This window comes from Triturus cristatus, chromosome 2_1 (genome assembly GCF_964204655.1).
Source record: "Triturus cristatus chromosome 2_1, aTriCri1.1, whole genome shotgun sequence".
NCBI lineage: Eukaryota > Metazoa > Chordata > Amphibia > Caudata > Salamandridae > Triturus > Triturus cristatus.
In genome coordinates, this window is record NC_140581.1 from 223,280,622 (window position 1) to 223,301,340 (window position 20,719).

General features: G+C 43.3%; 1 protein-coding gene across 1 annotated transcript in view; it reads right to left on the reverse strand.

The window, feature by feature from the left end:
* FECH (ferrochelatase) overlaps window positions 1–18,176 on the reverse strand; it is a 258,404-nt gene extending 240,228 nt beyond the window's left edge. Inside the window, exon 1 of the mRNA XM_085630172.1 lies at window positions 17,768–18,176. Coding sequence (XP_085486298.1) covers window positions 17,768–17,837 — 70 coding nt within the window. The 5' untranslated portion in view covers window positions 17,838–18,176. The remainder of the gene's footprint in view (window positions 1–17,767) is intronic.
* Between the last annotated feature and the right edge of the window lie 2,543 nt (window positions 18,177–20,719).

The window sequence follows — 20,719 nt, forward strand, 5'->3', positions numbered from 1 at the left end:
TTTGCTCTGTTTAACGGACTGGCTATACTTAGACTCTGCTACTCTGCACATGCGCAGAAGAGTCTAACTGTCCATGCATCTGTTTTTAGTCTGTAGCTGTCAGGTTGTTTCTACCCGAGTCAGCAACTGCTAGCTCCTCCTTTACTGTTGACTGTGCATTTCTGTATGACCATCTATGTATGTAATTCTCCTATGTGTGCTTGTACCGCCCTCTTTTTTCAGCCCCTGTGTGGGTATAAAAGACCCATGGTTCTTCTACTCTGTGTGCTACTTCACTCAGTACCAAAGGGTGCTGTTTGAATGTAGTTCCACCTCATGAGGTTTTATTAAACTTTGTATTTTCTATTCCAGTTTCTGTGCCAACTTCTTCCTATTGGTCTGAGGACTCTGTGCAGAGAAGGGCGAACCCCTTGCACTGGTAGGCCTAGCTGAGGTCACCATCAACAGCCGATACATACTCCACACGAGCAGATCTGCAAAGATTATATTCCTTTTTTGTCCTTTTATAAGCAGTTTTGGAGCCCGATGCATAGTTTCTCCTCCAGCGCCTTACATTTGGCCTTCTCTATTTTGAGTTTTTCAGTGAACCAGGGCGCTGGAGGACGATGATTGTTAGCCCTTTTTAGGGAGAGAGGGATACACGTATCAATTGCATTTAGAAGCCACTTTTGTACAGTCCCTGAGAGAGTGCCCAACATTTGTTTAGAGACGGGCATGTTAGAGGACAAAATCTTATTTAAAGTTGTCACATCTAATTTTTTCCAATTTCTTGTTGGTTTCCTAAAGATGGGGATTAGCTGTCACAGAGCTAGCTGGGGATTCCAGACAAAAGCCCATAACAAAGTGGTCAGACCAGCATAAAGGAAGTGCTGGAGAGCAATGAATGCTAGATAGACTGGAAAAAATGGGATCTAATAAGTGGCCCGCTACATGTGTGGGACCAGAATTATGTAGATCGATGTTCATGGCTGCCAAATAAGAAATGAGAGTAGCACTGATGTTACTTGTCAGATCCTCCAGGTGCAAGTTAAGATCACCCATAATAGAGAAATTAGCAGTATTCATAAGCAAAGGGGTTATCAGACCAGGGAATGAGGAGGCCCAAGGAACGGGCGGGCCGGGAGGGAGAGCGAGACACAAGTATCCCAGAGAAGGTAAACTTCGGAGTCAGGGCCAACTTAAATAATGCTGCCTCGCAGCTCCTAAACGGTAGATCTTCAAATTTGCACTGGGATCTTTTTTTTAAAATGATGGCAATGCCCCCACCTATTTTGGAGCTCCTATCTTTCCTAACTATGACGAAGTTGGGTGGCAGAGCAGCCGCAACATCAGGGCCGGAGCTCTCATGTAGCCATGTTTCGGACACAATGAAGACCTACGGTAACCAATCCTTGTGTGACACCAAGCATCCTCCTTTCAGGCTAAAGCAGAAGATATTTATAATATCTTCATGACCAAAGCACAACAGGTTTCTCCAACTCCCAAGGAGCATGGTTCAGAGGCTGCATCTTATCTGGTATCTCTGGGTCAAACAATTGCTTTGTTCACTGGGGCCTGCATGGGTCCTGTAGCCGGCCTGCACTTCCACGAGGTCATCCCGAACTTTGACCTTGTCCCGGTCCAACTCGACCTAGTAATATTTAATTCTACTGATTAAATTTTCGTTGTTATGGTCTTATTTTTCTCAGATAAATATCCTCTATTGTCTAAACCTGTGTGGTCTTTTGGGGTGTATTCATTGGGTTACTGTGTGAGTGTGTTGCACAAATACTTTACACATTGCCTCTTTAGATGAGCCTGACTGCTCTGTGCCAAGCTACTAGAAGGTGAGCACAGGTTATCTTTTAGTGTGTATCACGCTTAGTCTGACTAGAGTGATCTGGGTGCATACTTCAGCCAACCAGGAATCCCATTTCTAACAATGTAGGTACATTGGGAGAAATTTAATGCGGTTTGTCAAAGCATTTTCACATATTGCACAAGGGTTGCTGCATACCAACTAATTTCAGGATGTGACTTACCTTTAATATCAAGGCATTTATGGGTTTGGTTAGCCGATTTGCCAAGATAAAACAGGAAAATTCACATCACCATGTGAGTAAGATTGAAAGTGGGGTTACTGCATGCTACTTGCATAAGAAATTACATGATTTTGGAGGGATATTTAACACAGATCAATTTCTTGATGCTATGCAGAAATGTGAGGGTAAACGTAGAGATTTTGCATGGCCATTTCAATGGTCGATGAGACAGTATGTCCTTCTAACATGAGGGCAAGTTTACCACATGCCAACTAGATATTACTTCTACTACTGCTGATCAGTAAATGTATCACCAAAGAAAACATCAACTTTTTGCAGACATCGACTGGAGAACTTAATGGACCCTATGGCACCCATTTGAGAAAAACACAACTTTATCTGACTGCCATATCATGCTCCAAGAAAACCCATTTCTATACAAGTTGTCTCGGGTCAAGGAACAGTCACCGAATAAGATCCACGGACATTGCCTGGTGAACAGGCCAGAGATCCAGGAAATCTACAAAAAAAAAAACATGATCTTGCATCATAATATGGACATCCTAAAGATTCTTCCCCAACTTAAGCTTTTTACCTTGTATTTTCTTGTCTGACCAAACAATCCGAGTAGCTCTAATTAGACCTGTGTAAGTTTGTTCCTTTAGGATACAGCCGCAAGCCTTGCTACACTGGACAGAAGTTTGCTCCTTTTCTTATTCTACTGATGCTTCTATGGATTCACCATTTTGTCTCCATTGGCACCTTGCTCTATTTCAGAGTAGGGGGCTCATGTACTGCTGCTGTCTCTCCTTATGACGTGTTCATAAAACTGTGACAGGGGACATGCCTAGCCTTCTACCAATTCTGCCTGTCAGCTCTGAAGCTGTACATCTGTCATTTTGAAGTGGTGCAAGCGTCTTCCGCCTTGTCTAGGAGTTTGCTAAGGGCCAAACACTGCGTCCACAATCGACTGCCTGAGAATCACCAAGCAGGAACCGTGCGAGCAGCTGAAAGCGGTAAATGGGATTTACGAGCCCCAATGTGTTGAGTAGCAGGCAGATTTCCATGTTTGGTGGGCCGGATTTCTCCTCCCAGTAGGGCTGTATCCTAGGTTCCTCACTCAATTTTCAAATAGGTTTAACGATAGTAGTGTGCATTTGTGGCCAGGTTTTATTTGGGTTTGATAAGTGTTTCTATTTTCGGCACAATGCATTGGTGGGGCATATCACTTAAACAGGCAGAAATTAGGAGTTCTGCTTTCCTGATTCAAGAAGAATATGTTGAAGAGGAAGAAATCTTATTCTTTGGTTTCTGAATTTTTTGAGCTCAGAAGCAAGTTTTTGCAACATGCAGTAACGAAGCAGTTGCATCTACCGTTAAACCTCTGGGTAAACAACTGTACCAGCTTTCAGTTTCCTGGTCTGCATCATGCCCATAGGGCAAAATTATATCGGCTGAAGGTACAGCAATATCATCTTCCAAGCCCAACTCACCCACAGTTGGCAAGAGGGGCCCAGCTATGGACATGGACACATTCGATAATCTGAGCTAGGCCTTTAAGTGGGCCCTCAAGCAATGGTGCCGCCACCCTCCTCACATGACAATGATTAGACAGGCCCTAGCTATTTGGTGGAACAGACTGTAGTAACCTCCACAATAATGTGCCACTCTCTCCTGAAGAAAAGAAGGAGGAGGTCATCAGAGAAGATTCAGAGGGGCGCCTGAAGGACAAAACTTACAACCACTGGGAGATGGGAAAAAGAGTAAATGAAGCCAGAACCCAGAGTTCTGACAAAGACATTTTACATAGCGGTCTGGAAGTGGGCCCCTTAGAGGATTTACTGATTATTTTGGTCCGTCTGACCGCATCTCAGATTGATCCCCTATCCCCAAAATTGTTTCTTAATGCAGTCCAGGCTTTGCAAACCCCTAGACAAAGATGACAGTCGCTGCCTGCAAGCTGACTGTCATAGGCCCTTAGCAGAAAGCAAGGTTTCCTTGACAGCAAAAATGCATCCCAAAATGGTGACTCACTGTAAAAAATAATCAAGAGTGCAAGAAAGAAACAGAAGGTTCTTGGCATGATGGCAAACATTATTTGCTTGACAACTAAGAGATAGTTTCCCCAAAAATTGATCTGGTATAATCAGCCAATAAAAGGGTTTACCCTGATAATTTTTGTCGTTTTGAACTGCAATTATGAAATCTGCACAGAATATAGATTCATTCTACTCAGAATCTGACCCCAAAAAAGGAGATTTGGCCTCCTCAGATACCAAGCCGTTTGCTTAGGGGTTGATTTGTCAAAGACTTTGGCAAATTTGAGCCAACCTTCACAGCACTGGATAAGGCCTAAACATCAATGAGGGTATTTTTGCCAAAAATGTTTCTGGCAAGGCCCGATACAACACAGGGAGCGTGTTCGTTCATGGCAACTCCCATGACCCTAAAGAGGCTACGTGCACAGAAGAGGCGCATTTGGTCAAGCCCACCACAGGTCCAATCCATTCTCTGCCAGAAAGAGAAATAGAATGCTAGAGGAGATTCCCTAGAAGTTGTGGGTACGGTTTTTGTGATTATTGCATACAAGAGTTACCATGTCTTTTGGAAGGGAATTACTGCACCACCCGGCTCCTACTGATACCGTGATCCCCACCCCCACAAAAAGGGTTTTCCAGAACACCAGTTAAATGTTACAGCAAGTTTGGCGTTTTACCATTGTGTTCACATTACAAGAGTAAGCTCTCAGACAGAAATAGAAAAAATGATGCAGAACGAGCTATTTGAAAAAATAAAAGATCTGTGCAATGATTGGATAATTTACAGGCATTTAAAATTTGAGAGTACCCATCTCCTGAGGGACTTCCTTTTGAGTGGTGGCACATCTTTCACCTAATGTTCCCTTAGTTTCCCTGGAAGAGTCTGATTTGGAAGTTCAAAGCCTATCATATCTCAGCGGTGCTTACCCCAGCGGTAAGGATGATACTTATATGTTTTTGATGGCTCAGGATCAGCAAATTTTAAATACGTGTTTGCAGATGGCATTATCTCTTCTGCAGGAATTAGGTTTTCTAATCAACCAGACGAAATAGGGTCTCCCACCCATTAAGCCAACGGAGAGTCTTGGCTTTGCCACCAGACTCTGCAAGCACTGCTGATAGACTGCTGGAAAAAAAAGATATCAGCTATCAAGAGGGAACTAAGACATGATCTTGAACTAAGTCCTAATTTTATTCTTAGGCTCCGGTATACATGGCTGGAGTTGAGATGCTACCCATATTGAACCTTAAAGTTACGACTGCGGAGAACCGTGTGTGGCGCTGCTAAGAAAGCTATTCCGTCCGATGGTGACATCCTTTGTAAGGTAAGCGTCGTGGTCAGTAGTATTTTGGACCCCCTAGGAGAACGCCATCTTATGACCCCTCTCTCCCTCCCCACCCCCCCTCCCCCTGCTGCCCCGATTCTGTCATGACAAGTCTGACATGCTTGTTTAGTGTATAGGGCGTTACGTATCCACCTTACCGTCTTAAAGAATAAAACCGGTCCCCCCCCCTACCCCCTTCCTGTTCGCGGTGTCTGTCTCCCTGTTCCCCTTCTCCTCGGAGACTGTTAACGGTAGTCAGTTTGACTCGCAGCAGTGCGTAGGTGCGATGCCCGCTGACCGTACCCTTTTTGACTGCCCACCCTTCTGCAGGAACATATTTACGTGGTTCCTGCTCCACTGGATCCGTATATCCCCTATCTTCAGGGGAATCTACTCTTGAGGCTTTGGAACCTCTTTGAGGAGCCCCATCTTTGTCGCACTTGAAAGCCGTAACTAAATTGATTCAGTCTTGGGTAAGCTGCACTATTCGTTATATCTGTACTTACCCCTAATCTTGGATTGTCCAGATTTATTCTTTATTCATCTCACTTTATTGTTTTCTTCTTTACATAGAACTGATGCTTTTTCCTGTCTGATGCTTATTTATTGCTCCTTGAATATTACCAAGAAGAGTTGTTTCACAATATTATACCTGATTTAAAGGTATTGCTCTTTCCTTATTAATCCTTTTTCTGTTGTTATCTTCTCTGATTTAAACACTATTCTTTTTCGCAATTTTCCCCAACATCCCTCTTCTATCGCAAACTCTTGGTGATCTTTAGGCTATATCTGCACCCTCTTGATACCACTTTCTATGTAGCACTGGTGTTTCATCATCTGTCTTTGAACATTCTTTGCCCCCCTTTTTTATCTTTTGGTGATCTTCAGGTTATATCTGCACTTGTTCGATACTGTCTTTTATTGAACATTGGAGCCTTAATACTTGCTTTTGATCACTTTCCCTCTGTCTAGATTCCACTCTGCCGGGTGCACCTCGGTCTTATTTAACTAAAGCAATTTACCTATATCTATACATTACCTACGTTTGAACCTTGGCCAAACTGACTCGTATCCCAGATGTTTATTCTTTAGCCCCTATGTATATCTAGTGGCTTTCCCTTATGATTGAGAGCGTTGATGGAGATATAATGTTGTTAAACGCTTACAAACAGGATGTCCTCCTAAATTTTGATTCTATGTTTTCTTGTTTTTTTATTTGATGATTAAACCATAGGTTTCTACTGTGTTGTCCCACACGCCTACCATCATCGCTGCCCTGATGAAGGTGTAGCCCTGTATGGGCAAACACCGAAACGTGCGTTGGCTTTCACTTTCTCGTGCCCACCTGAAGATTCCATCTGTCCCTAAGAACTGGGAGTGCACGAGCCTGTTTGAATCGTCACCTTGTTAAATTGCATATATCGTTGATGTTATTTTTAACTTAACTGGAAATTAATGTAGTTTTGTATATGTTTGTGTTTTGTCTAATATAGGAGTATGATGTATGAATGAGTGTGTGTATGTCTGTAATGTGTGGGATCTCCACATATTTGTAAATTGGAACGTATTGTATATTGTTTACCTTCCGTGCAAAGACTATCATCCTGACTTTTGTTATTTAAATAAATCATGTTTTGTTAAATCTCCCTCCTTTGTCTCTTTATCTCTCCGAGTCAGTTTTGGCCTTTGGTTCCTTTCTACAACCTAGACCCATGATTGGGCTTATTTATATTATTGTAGTGTAGACAGTCGGTTTTGTTCTCTTCTCATGATCTGGGTGCTCAACACTTCTTGTTCTGTCCCCGAGTGCCGCTTAGCTTTCCCAATAAGAACAATATTCCCAGACTTGCTTCACAATTGGGCAATATGTTTGGCAACTCTACATCTCAGGAAGGGACTCTTCTATTTGGAGGAGGACTCGCTCTTGAAGAAGGCCAGGAAATAGATCCAGCTGGTTTGTATGTAGGTCTGAGAAAGTCAGGCCATTTTCAGATCCTCTCCAGATGTGATTATCACATCAGATGCCGGCCAGTTAATTTGTGTAGCTCACTTTAAGGAGGTGTCCACGAGAGGCAAGTGGTCATAAGATAGTTTTTAGCTTCATAACATTTGTTTGGAACTCCTGAGTGTCCTTGGCTGTACAGTACCTGTCAGTGACAGGGTTCAATATTTTAACCTCTTGAAGATGAACAACATCTCAGCAGTTAGACACATCTGTCAGGAGGCACGAAGTTCAGATTGCTAGCCGACATAGTTAAGACTTCTAGCACTTCTACTTTGAGTGAGTGGAGTCTCTGTTACACTCGGTATGTTCCGGAGAAAACAAATATGGTCTCTGACTGTAACTTTAGCTTCCTCATGCATTCCAGCAATTAGAGACTGGACCTGTCTGTATTCGCAGAGATCATAGACAGGTGGGGGCTTTGTGCCAATGACCTGTTCATATCTAGATGTGAACACCCACATACCCATTTTGTTAAATCTGGCCCTGGAAGCAACAGCGACGTTTGCTTTCTATAAGATTGGGGAGTAGGTCTGAATTGTGATTTCCCATGATTCCCACAATTGTTGCCCAGACCAGGAGGCACTGAGAATAAAGCACTGGTTACTAAGGTTTAAATATCTCAATTATGGTTTCCAATTTTGCTAGAATTTTCCTGGATTCTTCATCCCCACTCCTCCACTTTCAGGCTCTTCTGTTGGAACCGGGAGTGGGAGAGCTCACTGATACAATGATCCAGAACTATCGCCTAAATCTAACTGGTTGGAAGATTTTTGAAGACTCTGCTTATTTATGGAGCACGACTGGGTTCCTGCCACGTACAAAATATAGTGATCAGGGTGGGCTAGATGTAGGGGTTCTCGCCGAGAGGGGGGGGGGGGGGTGATCCCATGGGGTAGGGATTTTCCAAATGGTTGGTTTGTTTCCTCAGAGTTGGACAGCAAAGGTAAGGCAACCAGACAGCTTGTTTTTCCAGGTTAGCCTTTTCGTCAGCAAAAGACACACAATTGATAGACGGAATGCAGAACAAATCAAAACATTCACCCTCAGTCAAGAGATCTGGGTTAAATCTATCATTCTTTTGCTCACCGTGCCACCCCAGTTTGGACCTGGCTATATGCAAATCAGTCTTGACCCTGTGCCTCATGGGAACAGTCCAGCCCGAACTGCCAAGCCAGGTCCTCCCTGGACCGGAAACAAGCATCCTAGGACCAGTTTCGGGGTTTCACCCCTCTTCAGCCAGGATAGTTTGATTCCAGTGGCACAGTGAGCCCAGGACTCACGTCTAAGCATACCAGGCGCACTTAGGGCGAGAAAGCAAAAGACACACAATTGATGGACGGAATGCAGAACAAATCAAAACATTCATCCCCAGTCAAGAGATCTTTTCGTCAGGTCATGACAGTTGAGATAGAAATCATGTTGGTAACTTTCCCTCATACATAAGCTTTTGAGGGGAGTAAGTCTTCTTTCCAAACCTCTACCATGCCAAATATACAAGTTTTGGGAAAGTCAACAAAGATTTGGCATTGTTTCAACACTGTGCTGATAACAAATTTATTTCCCAAAAGTAGTGGTATGCAGAACTCACTATGCTGTTATATTTACTATCTTGCAGGAGATATTCAATTGTTACATTTGGTGTGAAGCGTGGCATCTCCGAGTGGGGTAAGTTACCTTTGCTCTTTCAAGTAGGACCAAGTCAAACACTCATTTGATTTAATACGCATCTTTCCCTGGTCAACCAAAGTTATGTGTTGCTAAGATTTGTAGAAAGTACCGGTTAGCCACACATGATCTCAGGTCTCGATCAGCAACCTAATTGCTCTTTTAATTTAATAAAGCTTTTGCATTATTCTCTTCTCCAACATTAACCTAGTGTGTTTGGTGGAGGCAGGTTTGGTACAAGTGCATTGATAGCGGAGTATTATTTCTGTTTTAGAATATTTGCTTAATGGAGACTCTGCTTAAGTAGGGAATGATTGGTTCCTACTGAAAGCTCAACATTACGGGCAATGTGAATATTTGAAGGTCAACCATCTAAGGGCTGACTATGAAATATTACTGCATTTTAGTCATTAACATATTCCTTGATGGCCTGTTTTGAAAGCACTGTTTGCCTTTCTCCTTTGTTTTGTCTTTAGAAAGTGCATCTAATTTGAGTTCTATAGTGCATTCCCTTTAAAGTAAACAACGTTAACTGTTGCATGCGAATGATTTAAGAGATGTGTGCGAGTTAATAAATGCTTCTATGAAATTATTTGGAATTTTAAGTACTTGTTATAGTTTTTCCTCTTGTATAGGTGATCATAAATGATGTTAGCTCGTTCTGCAGCATAAGGTAGTTGAACATAAGAGCTTCCTGGGCATGCAATGCAGTTTTGGTCCGAGTCTTTTTGCAGTGCTAGACGCTAACATAACAGGACATACATTTGGAAAGTATATGTTCACTCCTTGTGCTATCTTTGCGCTAAAAACAGTTGTTGTTACTACCGAAATCAAAAGTGCTCATCTTATCAAATATGGGAGAATGAAAGGCTGAGTGGGCCTGCTGAGATTCAAACCTGAGTCCCTGCAGTGGAGACATTAAGCCACTGAACCACCAAACTCATGACTTGAATCTAACCAAGAGAGGTGGGTCCACCTTACTCTTCTTTTCAAGGATGCACCAGTGGAACAAAGTGACACAGATTGCTTCTGGCGGTCATTCTAAATGTTACATTATATGCAGAATATAAGAGATAACCTTGCAAATGAAGGTAAGGGGTTTAGTCTAAGCAAGCTTCTTGGATGAAAGGCTCAATTGTTGGCTGCCTGTATGATTCTTAGTTCATGGGGATTCCCTTGGACAGTGAGCCAGGCATCTTCTAATTACAGCCCTAAAATGATTATATGCCACTTTGTTGATTAACAACTGCGTCATTCTTCATCTATTCTACTGTACTTTGTGGGAAGGTGCTGATAACTCCTACATGGCTACCCACCAGTACTCCAGACTTCTGAGAAGGCACAGTAAATCAACATTAACAAACATCCACAATTACGTAAAAAATGTAATTCTTGACCATCTGCAAGTCTTTTAGAATACCATACAAGCATGTGTATCAAATGTGAACGTTTACAAACAGTTTCCAAGTTCTTGGTTAGCTGTGCTGAGATCTACAGGAAATGTTCTTTTTATTTAAGATGATGATGGGAATCACTTTCTAAAAATGTATCATTCATAGTTAATACCAGCCCTTTAATACCTCATTTGGTGTTACGAAGAGTACCAGAAATGTGAAGATCATACGATAGAAATAGTGTACTTTTGACTGAAATAGCTCAGCATATCCAAGACATAGGGAGTATCAAAAAATACATTAACGACAACTCATCTTATAGAAAAAAGAAAAGCAGCTAAAAAAGCCTTGGAGATATTACAGCGCTTTTGCCACAAACACACAGTTGTCTTTACACAAGCCTATATGTAACTTCTTCTTTTCTGCTTGCTCGATCTATGATAGTTTGAATACTGCACACCTACTCAAAACCTGATAGTGATGGGCATATTGAAATAAAGCCTACAAACTACAGCTTTGAAGACCATTACAAACGACAGTGTTAAGATGTTGCACTGAACATAAGCTAGATGGGGTCTTGCTGCATAAGGTGGCAACACACTGCACCACTGCAATCCTCAACGCTCTCTCTGCTATGCTTTCTACTACTGGAATAAAACTGTGTGCTGCATCCATTTTTTGCAGATCAATCTAAAGACATGGCAATAAAGGGCAGTATCCAGGTAAAATCGTGAAGGTCTGATGGTCTATAACAGGATAATCACAAGGTGATCGGGCAAGAGAATTGCCAACAAAAAGACAATGACGCATAGGTAAAATACAATAAGATAATCTGTGAAGCAAAAGAAAAACCTGTGGTGTCTAAAAAAAGTAACCAGACAGGATACTATCCAGAGGCAGTGGGGTAGTTCAACTCAAAAAGTCCATTAAGATGATGTATGCGACCTGAATAAAATAACAATAACAAACTGAACGGTAGACCAAATTATGGTAGATCCATGTTTCGATGTTTGCTTCAAGCCTCACTTGGGTCTACTTCACACATCTGATATATAGATCTTAAACTCAGTCTAAGTATGCATATTTTGACCCTTTCTTTCTGATAGATATGTCTGTCCAGAACTCTAAACCCTGCCTTCTGAAACTCTACGTTTATCGACCCTTGGTAGAACACAGATCTAGAAGCAAGAAGACACCTGAAGGAGTGCTTAAAATAAAATGTTCGTTTTTATGCTATTGGACCCAAGCATTAGTTACTCACAGATCCCAGAGGAATATAGCGATGAGTTCAAAAGGCACCCTACGTCATCGTCTAAATCAGTGTTTGCAACAGAGGGTCAAGGATTACTGAGATTACTGAATAGATATAACAGATTTAAAAATGTAATTGACACAGTGTTTTACATAGGCAGGTACTCTCAGATACTGAAAACCTGTGCTTCATCAATCTGAAAGTGAGAATCCGGGTGCTTCTCAGCTGGGTGCAGTACTTTTAGTGGAAGAGTACAAGCACTTCTCAGTTGCACACAGCTACCTGGACTGCGAGTTTTAATTGCTATCCATTTCAAATAATGCATTGACATTTAACTATTTAATTACGTTTTAAGGCATGTGCAAAGGGGGCAATTAAATTAATGTAAACACTTAAAAACCTGGCCCATTAGATAGGAGACTGCCTCCACCTTGGCCTCCTCCTTTTCATAGACTGTCTCCTCCTTGCCCTTCTGTGACCCTTTCTCAGAAGCTAAAACTACTAGTGCCGGGACACTTCTATCAAAGTACCTATGCGCTTTAAAAGTTTCATTATTATAAACTGTCCAGGGCACCCACCTTCCTAGGGTCTACCTGAGAAACTGAACTTTTTATCTCACATCTATCAATTTCTCCATCTCAACCTTTAACGTTTTATTATTTTCTTGTAGTTTTTATGTAGCATGAACCAGTACTTAATTTGTGAAAAAGTAAGTGCCTGGGCCCTTCACGGGAGGACATTAATGCTTGCACAACCCATTGCCCCCGCAAGCACTGCCAATGACAGCACCTACACAACGAGAAACCCTCACACGCCTACAAGATTGAGAGTTCAGACTATACCAAGCCGCCCAAAGCTATAGTAATGTCTTGGGCAGCAAGTATTATTATTTTTTAATGTATATTGACGCATTAAACACTGTTGTGCTAATCTGAATATTAGACAGACAGCACTGCATTAGCTGGTACTGACAATTAGGTGCTAGTGCTGAGCATCGGAAACCACCAGCTCAAATTAAGCACTGGCGTGAACAAGACCAGAAGGTATTAAAGTGCTTTACATGAGCCCCAGTTACATTACACAAGGTCACATTACTGATTTTGCAATTTTTTGTAAGTGGTGCTTGGTGGGTGGATTAAGTGATCTGCCCAAAATCAAAGGATGGTGAGCCAACGTCGACACTCAAACCTGGTTCCCCAATTCCAAAGTCGGTAGCTCTGGCCATATCCTCTCTCCAATATCACTCAATATTGTTTGGCATCGAGGGGCTTGACTTAGCAGAAAATGGGTAATAAAATACAAAGTTGTTCCAAACAGGGCCCCTCTAGTATGTCTTGACCGGGCCCACTCAAAATCCCTAAAATGCCATTGCCCATACTCACTGGTAATGCTATCCAGTTTTCTGCACTGTTCTCGCGAGGCTGCAGGTATTGCATGTGCGCATTCGATAAAAAGACTGCCATGCTCAGTGGGCGGGATCCGGAGGGCACGGGGTGTCCCTACTTCTTTCATTTCAAAGATTCGGTTCCCCCACTTTCTTATTTTAAACATGCATCCGGGACGGCATAAATCACCAAGGATGATAGTTAAGGCTCAGCTTTTGGGGACGGGCGGAACGGCAGAGAAGCAAAACGACTGTCTTTTCCTTGGTGCCCAGAGAAGACAAGGACAATGTCTAGTACTCCTGCCACTGGCAGCTGCCCCCCCTCCACCTATCTTTGTCCCCCCCCTTCCCTCGCTTTCTGTCTCGCTGCTCCTCATTTAGTGAAAACCTAGACTTCTCCTGTGGTTTATTTGCTCCCTGTAAAATGGATCCGAAAAACACTTTTGCTGGAAATGTCTCTTTCTGAAATGTTTCAATTTCTAAGTGCAGCCTCGGGTGGAGAGAAATAAAACCTTAAAAATATGAAAAATAAGTATCTGACTAACTAAAGCAAGACAGATTGGTTGCAAGGTGGCTAGGCTGATTTATTCACACCTAAACACATTAGCTTTACATTGTTTGCCAGTGAAGCGATACTTTTGTTTTCTGGTCTCTCTGTGAACAACATTGTTTTCCCTGGTTGGGAAAGTGCACTATTCCTGGAGGTACTGAAGTACCTGCTTGATGGGTGATATATGTTCACAAATGTGGTCTTTTTAAACCATCCTGCTTACGTTTTATTAGGATATAAACAATGGGCACTGAAACGGGTCCCTTCCAGGCCTTGTAGTCATGGCCTTAACTTTTCAGGCAAAAGCACTCACTGATTTCTGAATAAAGAGTGTAAAAGGTAACCTTGTTGTTCCTGCTTACATTTCACATGCTTCACTTAATCTTGCATTCACTATGAGTGTTTGCTTTTACTAGCATGGTGTTTATTTTGTTTTTAGGCAGCATATTGCTCGTCTAGTGCGTAATTTGAATTGAGTCACATCCAGGTGTTTATAGCGGGTCAGTGCAGTGCAAGTTTCTCTCAGTGGGTCAGTATGGTGTTCACTGGGGGAGAGGATGTGGCACTATGGGCAGAGCTGGTGAATTCAGAACTGGAACCAGGTTCAGCCTTCATGACCAGTCCACCAGACCACTCCCCCTGAGGGAGCACATTCCCATGCTAGATCTTAGAAGGCCCGCAAGACCTTAAAAGCCCTGGTTTCTTAGCACCAGCAGGTGGACCTTAGCAGTGGCAAGTGTGGGTTAACCTTGAAGGTCTGTCCGCCAAAATTCATTCTGAAGTTCACCTCCAGTCTTCCAGGCAGGCCTATGAAGCAGCACCCCATAGTGACAGTGACTATCACTGAGGTCACAGGACCCTTGAGCAGGGTGGCTCTAGGGCAGTGCGACCGCACCCAGTGCTGACTTCAGGTGGGGGCATCGTGGTTGCAAGAATAATATGGTTTTAAAAGCACTTGCTGCCGCCTTCCTGGCCTCCAACAATTTTCGGCAACAATAAAAATGGCATGATAACTCCAGGGATTAATATTCTTAGTAGAGAGAGATGATGTTTTGTCTAGTGGAAGTTTTGACCATGGAAAGGAAGAGCAGAGGGTTAATGTGTCTGCGGCTAAGAACATGTGCTATGCAGATCACAAAGTGCACATAAAGTAAATAGGTCAGTGGGTTACTGCTTTTGTCAGAGAGACCCTATTGTTTCTTACAGTTAATAAGTTAAAATCCTAACATAGAACAGTGAGCTATTAACTGTCATGTAAGAGCTGCATGCAAACACACAGGTATTAATTAGAGCATTTATGTTTTTCCCCAGTCTTTGATTATCCTAATGGTGCAAAAAATGGTTCATTTGGGTAAGAATCAATTCTGATTATTGAGAACCCCCAACCATGGTATTACGTTTTAACGTCTGAGTTTGTGTTTCTCCAGACCAATCACTATTAAACTATGCTGCCTGCTAGTATGATTGTCATGTTACTCCTACACCTTGTAGTCCTTTGTTTTATGTATTTCCTATACAGTGATATACACACGTATGATTCATTGTCTCTGTGTAATATGTGTGATGTAAAGTGCTCTGACACCCTACACTGGTATCTGTGGTGCTGTACATTTTCTGATTATTTTGACATTTTTAACACATGCTAACAAAGTCTCTGCAAAGATTTTTCCATATTAGTACCATTGGAACATACAACTGCGGCAGTGAGAAAGGTGACCAGTCAAACTTTGCAAAGGGTCCTCCACTTCACAGCAGCACAAGTCACATTTTTTAGTAACTTTTGATCCGTTTGAGCTATAATAATTAGTTAAAATCGTCAGATTATGCAGCAGATGATGTATTATGTGGAAAATATGGCAAGCCATAATTATGTGGAAAACATTTGAAAACTTGGATATTTTGCCATTCATGTTTGAACTGCTCTTTTGGAAAACGGGAGAAGTGCTGATGACAAACTCCATAGCTGGGAGACAAATGGCTTGCGATTACACTTTTAAGGATATTTGGGACATTCTGTGAGTGGAAAGGTATCCCACTTTGTGAAGGTATTTTAATGTCAATAACTCATATTAAACCTTAAAAAACATGTGTGTCCATTGGTTAAATTAATTAACGCAACACGCTGTAACCAGTTAGTGAAACGGGAAACAAATACTAAAAATTGGGATATTTTGCTTTCTGCCACACCTCTGACTCCGCCCACTGACCCAATCCACGGGTTATTCCCCCCTCTGATTCTCCGCCCACAGTTCCCCTACTCCCCCCCACTTCGACCACTGGCTATGCTGCATTGCTTAAATGCTGCATACCAGCGTATCAACAATGTTGTATAAACAGTCTCTCGTGGCCTCCCTGACATATGTATCCTAAAGCAGAGCTTCGTTTACAAAAGAACATACATTCGAGGGGCAACACAGCACAGAAGTAACTTTTGGGGTGCCACGAACTTTTGAAAGGGGAGATATAAGCTCAGACATCACAGATGCACATTAAATAAGAGGACTCCTATTTTCAGAGCGTGCAGCTGACTAAAGCCAAATCCTCCAACGGAACACGTGGTTGTGTAGTTATGTAAATCGGGACTGCATTACGTAACGTACAGCTATTGGCACGAACAAGGTGAGGACCAACCCTGTGCCATGAACTAAAACAAATTACACAGCGGTGAAAACGTTGTTCTAGGAGGCAATGAGCACTGTATATACGAGGGACCCCGAATTACACTGTTCTAACTCAACTACTGGCGCGTGCACGCTGCATATGCTGCACGAGAAAACGTGCTAGGAAAATGTCAACATTAGAAAATGCGGTGTAAGACGGTTATACTGCAAGTAAAGTTACTGCAACTTTATGTGCTAGTACGACTCCTGCCTCCCCCATATCAGCTCACCAGCTGTCAGATACATGTGAAGGCAGAGGCGTAGCTAATTATAGCGCAGCAAGTACAGTTGCACCGGGACCGAGAGGTCAGAAGGGCCCTCAGCACCCATATACATCTGCACTACAGTATTTAAACGGGGGTGGGTGCCCGTTTTATTTGCTTGCATAAGGGACCATAGCATCCTCGCTCTGCCACTGGCTGCAGAGGCGTCTCGCAGGGACCACGGAGTATGCAGGAGTTGCAGGTGAAGGGAGCCCTGGTTAGCGCCACCATTGCCGCAGAGCACACAGACTTATTCCATGGAGTACCAAGAACTGCGGTACGTTTACCGAAGGTAAAGGCCGTCGAAAATACTCTACACATGGAACTACACCCATTAAACACGCCATGCGGTGATGAGGTTGCATAAGAACGGAAATAAATTATGGCGACACTACGGTCCACTTGTGTAATTTACAGCGCACAGAAACGGCAGCATGACGCGCTATCTAAAACAAAGTAGCACTATTACTGCCCAGTGCACCGGCCCTTGCAAGAATGATGTGACTAAAATAACTGCCCTAGAAGGGCACTGCCAGTGCTACGACAGGTAATATGTATTCTTAACTAGGAGGCGGTGGGTCCCTTTTTAATGCGGGACACAATCAGGCAATCCTTATTTAACCAACAGTACTAAGCATGGTAGGTCGTTTTGGGTACAAATAAGCGAAAGTGAACTATAAACCCCAAAATGCAAATTATGCTATTTGAAACGTCGGCTAAGTTCACAGGCGGACACTTGACACTAAGCAGGTTGTGATGGACAGCGTACAGCGTGTGACAAAGATATGGCTGTATTCCCTGCAGAAGCAGCCAATAGCTGCAGTTGTGAAGATCACAGAGCAACCCACCACACATCTCAGTATCCCAGCATAGCTGCCAAGTGGGCCCCGCGTCAGATGTGTCAACTCCTACCAGCCCTGCTCTTTAGCCCACGTTTTAAGAGGGGGTGTTTTAGGTCCACGTTTATAATGTTACAGTGAAACTACAAGTCCCAGAATTCCACGTCCTGTTAGCTATAAAAAGCTAAGACTGGCTAAAGGTGTCGCACGTGACAACTACGAGCAGGTTATCCAGAGTAAAAGAGAAGTGAACCGAAAGAATGACCGCAGAAGAGGTAAAACGCAGGCAGCAGCACGCCCTCCAGTCTGTCTCACGAGGCTTGTTGCAGCACCACCGGGGCAGCACACGCGCCAGGCTGGGCGGACTTACCCTGCTCGCCGAGTCTCCTGAAGGCGACGCTCCTCAAGGCGGCCGCCATGTTAGTGCAGTGGGAGTACATTCCCTTGGAGCTGGCAGAGCCCACCTTCTCCTCTCACGGTCTGGGACCAGCGGCCAGCGCGTTCCCCCTCTAGGGCGGTGTGCTTCTGTTATTGCCACCACCAGGGATAGGCGGAGGAGGAGGTAACCTTGATCCGCGACCCGCCCTCCAACTGACAGACAGGCAGCAGCCCGCTCAGGCACACGCCATGTCTCGTTCACATGGCCGTGTACACGGCTGGCGCGCGTTACATGTAGCGCACGACCTTCCGAGTTGTTGAAGATAGCCTTCTGTCCCCGAAACACCGGCCCAACAAAGTGATCTCGTCATCAAAATCCGTGGGACAGAGAAAATCCTTTCGAGATCGCGGAAGGAAAATACACTTTTATTTCAACAGCAGTGAAAGTGATATGAGGATTCGCGTGGATCATAGTTCAGGAATTGAAAAAACTTTAATCTGGGAGCCTTAAATTGGGGGTCAAAGTGGGCAACAAAAAGAAGGTAGAGTCACAAGGGGCATAGCCCAGAAAAGTAGTCTCACAATCATTTTATACATGTTTTTTAAAAACTTGGTCATAAACATATTGGCTCCAAGGAGAAACCTGACAGTAAATCAGTTCTCCCTTAATTGATTGCAAAGGATGCATCTTAAAATATATCATACGATTAAACCACCTGTTGCAGAGAGATCTGTGTGCCCAGTAAATACGAGGGAATACAAATAATGGCTAGATAACTGGTGGTTAAAGCACCCGCTGGAGTGATCTGTGTTTTGCTTGCTCACACTTTTGACTCACAGGTTAATGGCATCTCCTGGAAGGCACATTGTGTAACGTGCAAAGACAGATTATTATGATATGTAGTGAGGTAAGTGGGTTATTGCTTTTGACACAGATCTTTTTATTATTTGCTGTTCATAAATTGCAACCCTTTTAGTATAGCACAGTGAGCTATGGACTGGCATCGAGGACTTGCCAGACATGGGTTTAAAACTTTTTTCCCCTCAATCCGCTATTGTAAGGCGGCTTAAAAAGGATTTCTTTAGGTAGTATTAAAGGATAACCCCAAGTACTTCATATCACGTTTTAAATCCTGACTTGTGTTTCTCCCAGTTATGCAATATTCGCATTAAATCCCTACCAGTAAAGATGAGTGACACCTTGAAACCCTCTATCTTATGAAAGATCCTGTACACTGATTTATACTTGTTGGGAAGTGGGTTATTGGTAGGGGCAAAGGTAGGTCTGCCACTGGCAATAAGGCCACTAACACATGATAGGACTCAGCACAGGTCTTAGAAAATGATTCCTATGCTCAACCCTTGGTAACGTGGCTGCGAGCAGACAGGCTTAACTTCAAAGACAGGTATGTAAAGCATTTAAAAACACTATTTCGGTAAATAATCAAGACACAACACATCTAAAAATCCAACACCAGTTTATAACAAGCATTTGCCATGCAATAGGTCTCGCAACTGCGAGTTTGGGAGCTATTGGTATTATAAATGGTATTGTAAATGACAATGCCTCTAATTTATTCACAAGCATCAGACATCCACAATCATCAGACATCAGTCATGAGACATCAAGCATCGGGCATCAGGAATCAGACATCAGACATCCACAAGCATCAGGCATCAGACATCAGGAATCAGACATCAGGTATCACACATAAGACATCAGGCATCAGACATCCACAAGTATCAGACATCTACAAGCATCATACGTTAGACCTCAGACATCATGCATCAGACCTCCACAAACATCATGCATCAGGCATCAGACATCATGCATCAGACATCATGCATGAGACATCCACAAGCATCAGACATCATGCACCAGACATCATGCACCAGACATCAGCCATCATGCATCAGACATCATGCATCAGACCACAAGCATCAGACATCAGACATCCACAAGCATCAGACATCCACAAACATCAGACATCAGACATCATGCATGAGACATCCACAAGCATCAGACATCCACAAGCATCAGACATCCACAAGCATCAGGCATCAGACATCCACAAGAATCAGGCACCAGACATCAGGCACCAGACATCAGCCATCATGCATCAGACATCATGCATCAGACCACAAGCATCAGACATCAGACATCCACAAGCATCAGACATCCACAAGCATCAGACATCATGCATCAGACATCAGGCAACATACATCCACAGGCATCAAACATCAGGCATGAGACATCCACAAGCATCAGACATCCACAAGCATCAGGCATCAGACATCCACAAGCATCAGGCATCAGACATCCACACGCATCAGGCATCAGGCATCAGACATCCGCAAGCATCAGGCATCCACACGCATCAGACATCAAACATCAGGCATCAGACATCCACAAGCATCAGGCATCAGACATCCACAAGTATCAGGCATCAGACATCCACAAGCATCAGGCATCATACATCAGGCATCAGACATCCACAAACATCAGGCATCCACAAGCATCAGGCATCAGACATCCACAAGCATCAGGCATCAGACATCCACAAGCATCAGGCATCAGACATCCACAAGCATCAGACATCCTCAAGCATCAGACATCATGCATCAGACATTCACAAACATCAGGCATCCGACATCCACAAGCATCAGACATCCACATGCATCAGACATCAGGTGTCGGACATCAGCTGTCAGACATCATGCATCAGACATCCACAAGCATCAGGCATCAGACAGCCACAAGCATCAGACATCCACAAGCATCAGACATCAGGAATCGGACATCCACAAGCATCAGACATCCACAGGCAACACACATCCACAAGCATCACGCATCAGGAATCAGACATCCACAAGCATCAGACATCATGCATCAGACATCAGGCAACACACATCCACAAGCATCAGACATCAAACATCGGGCATC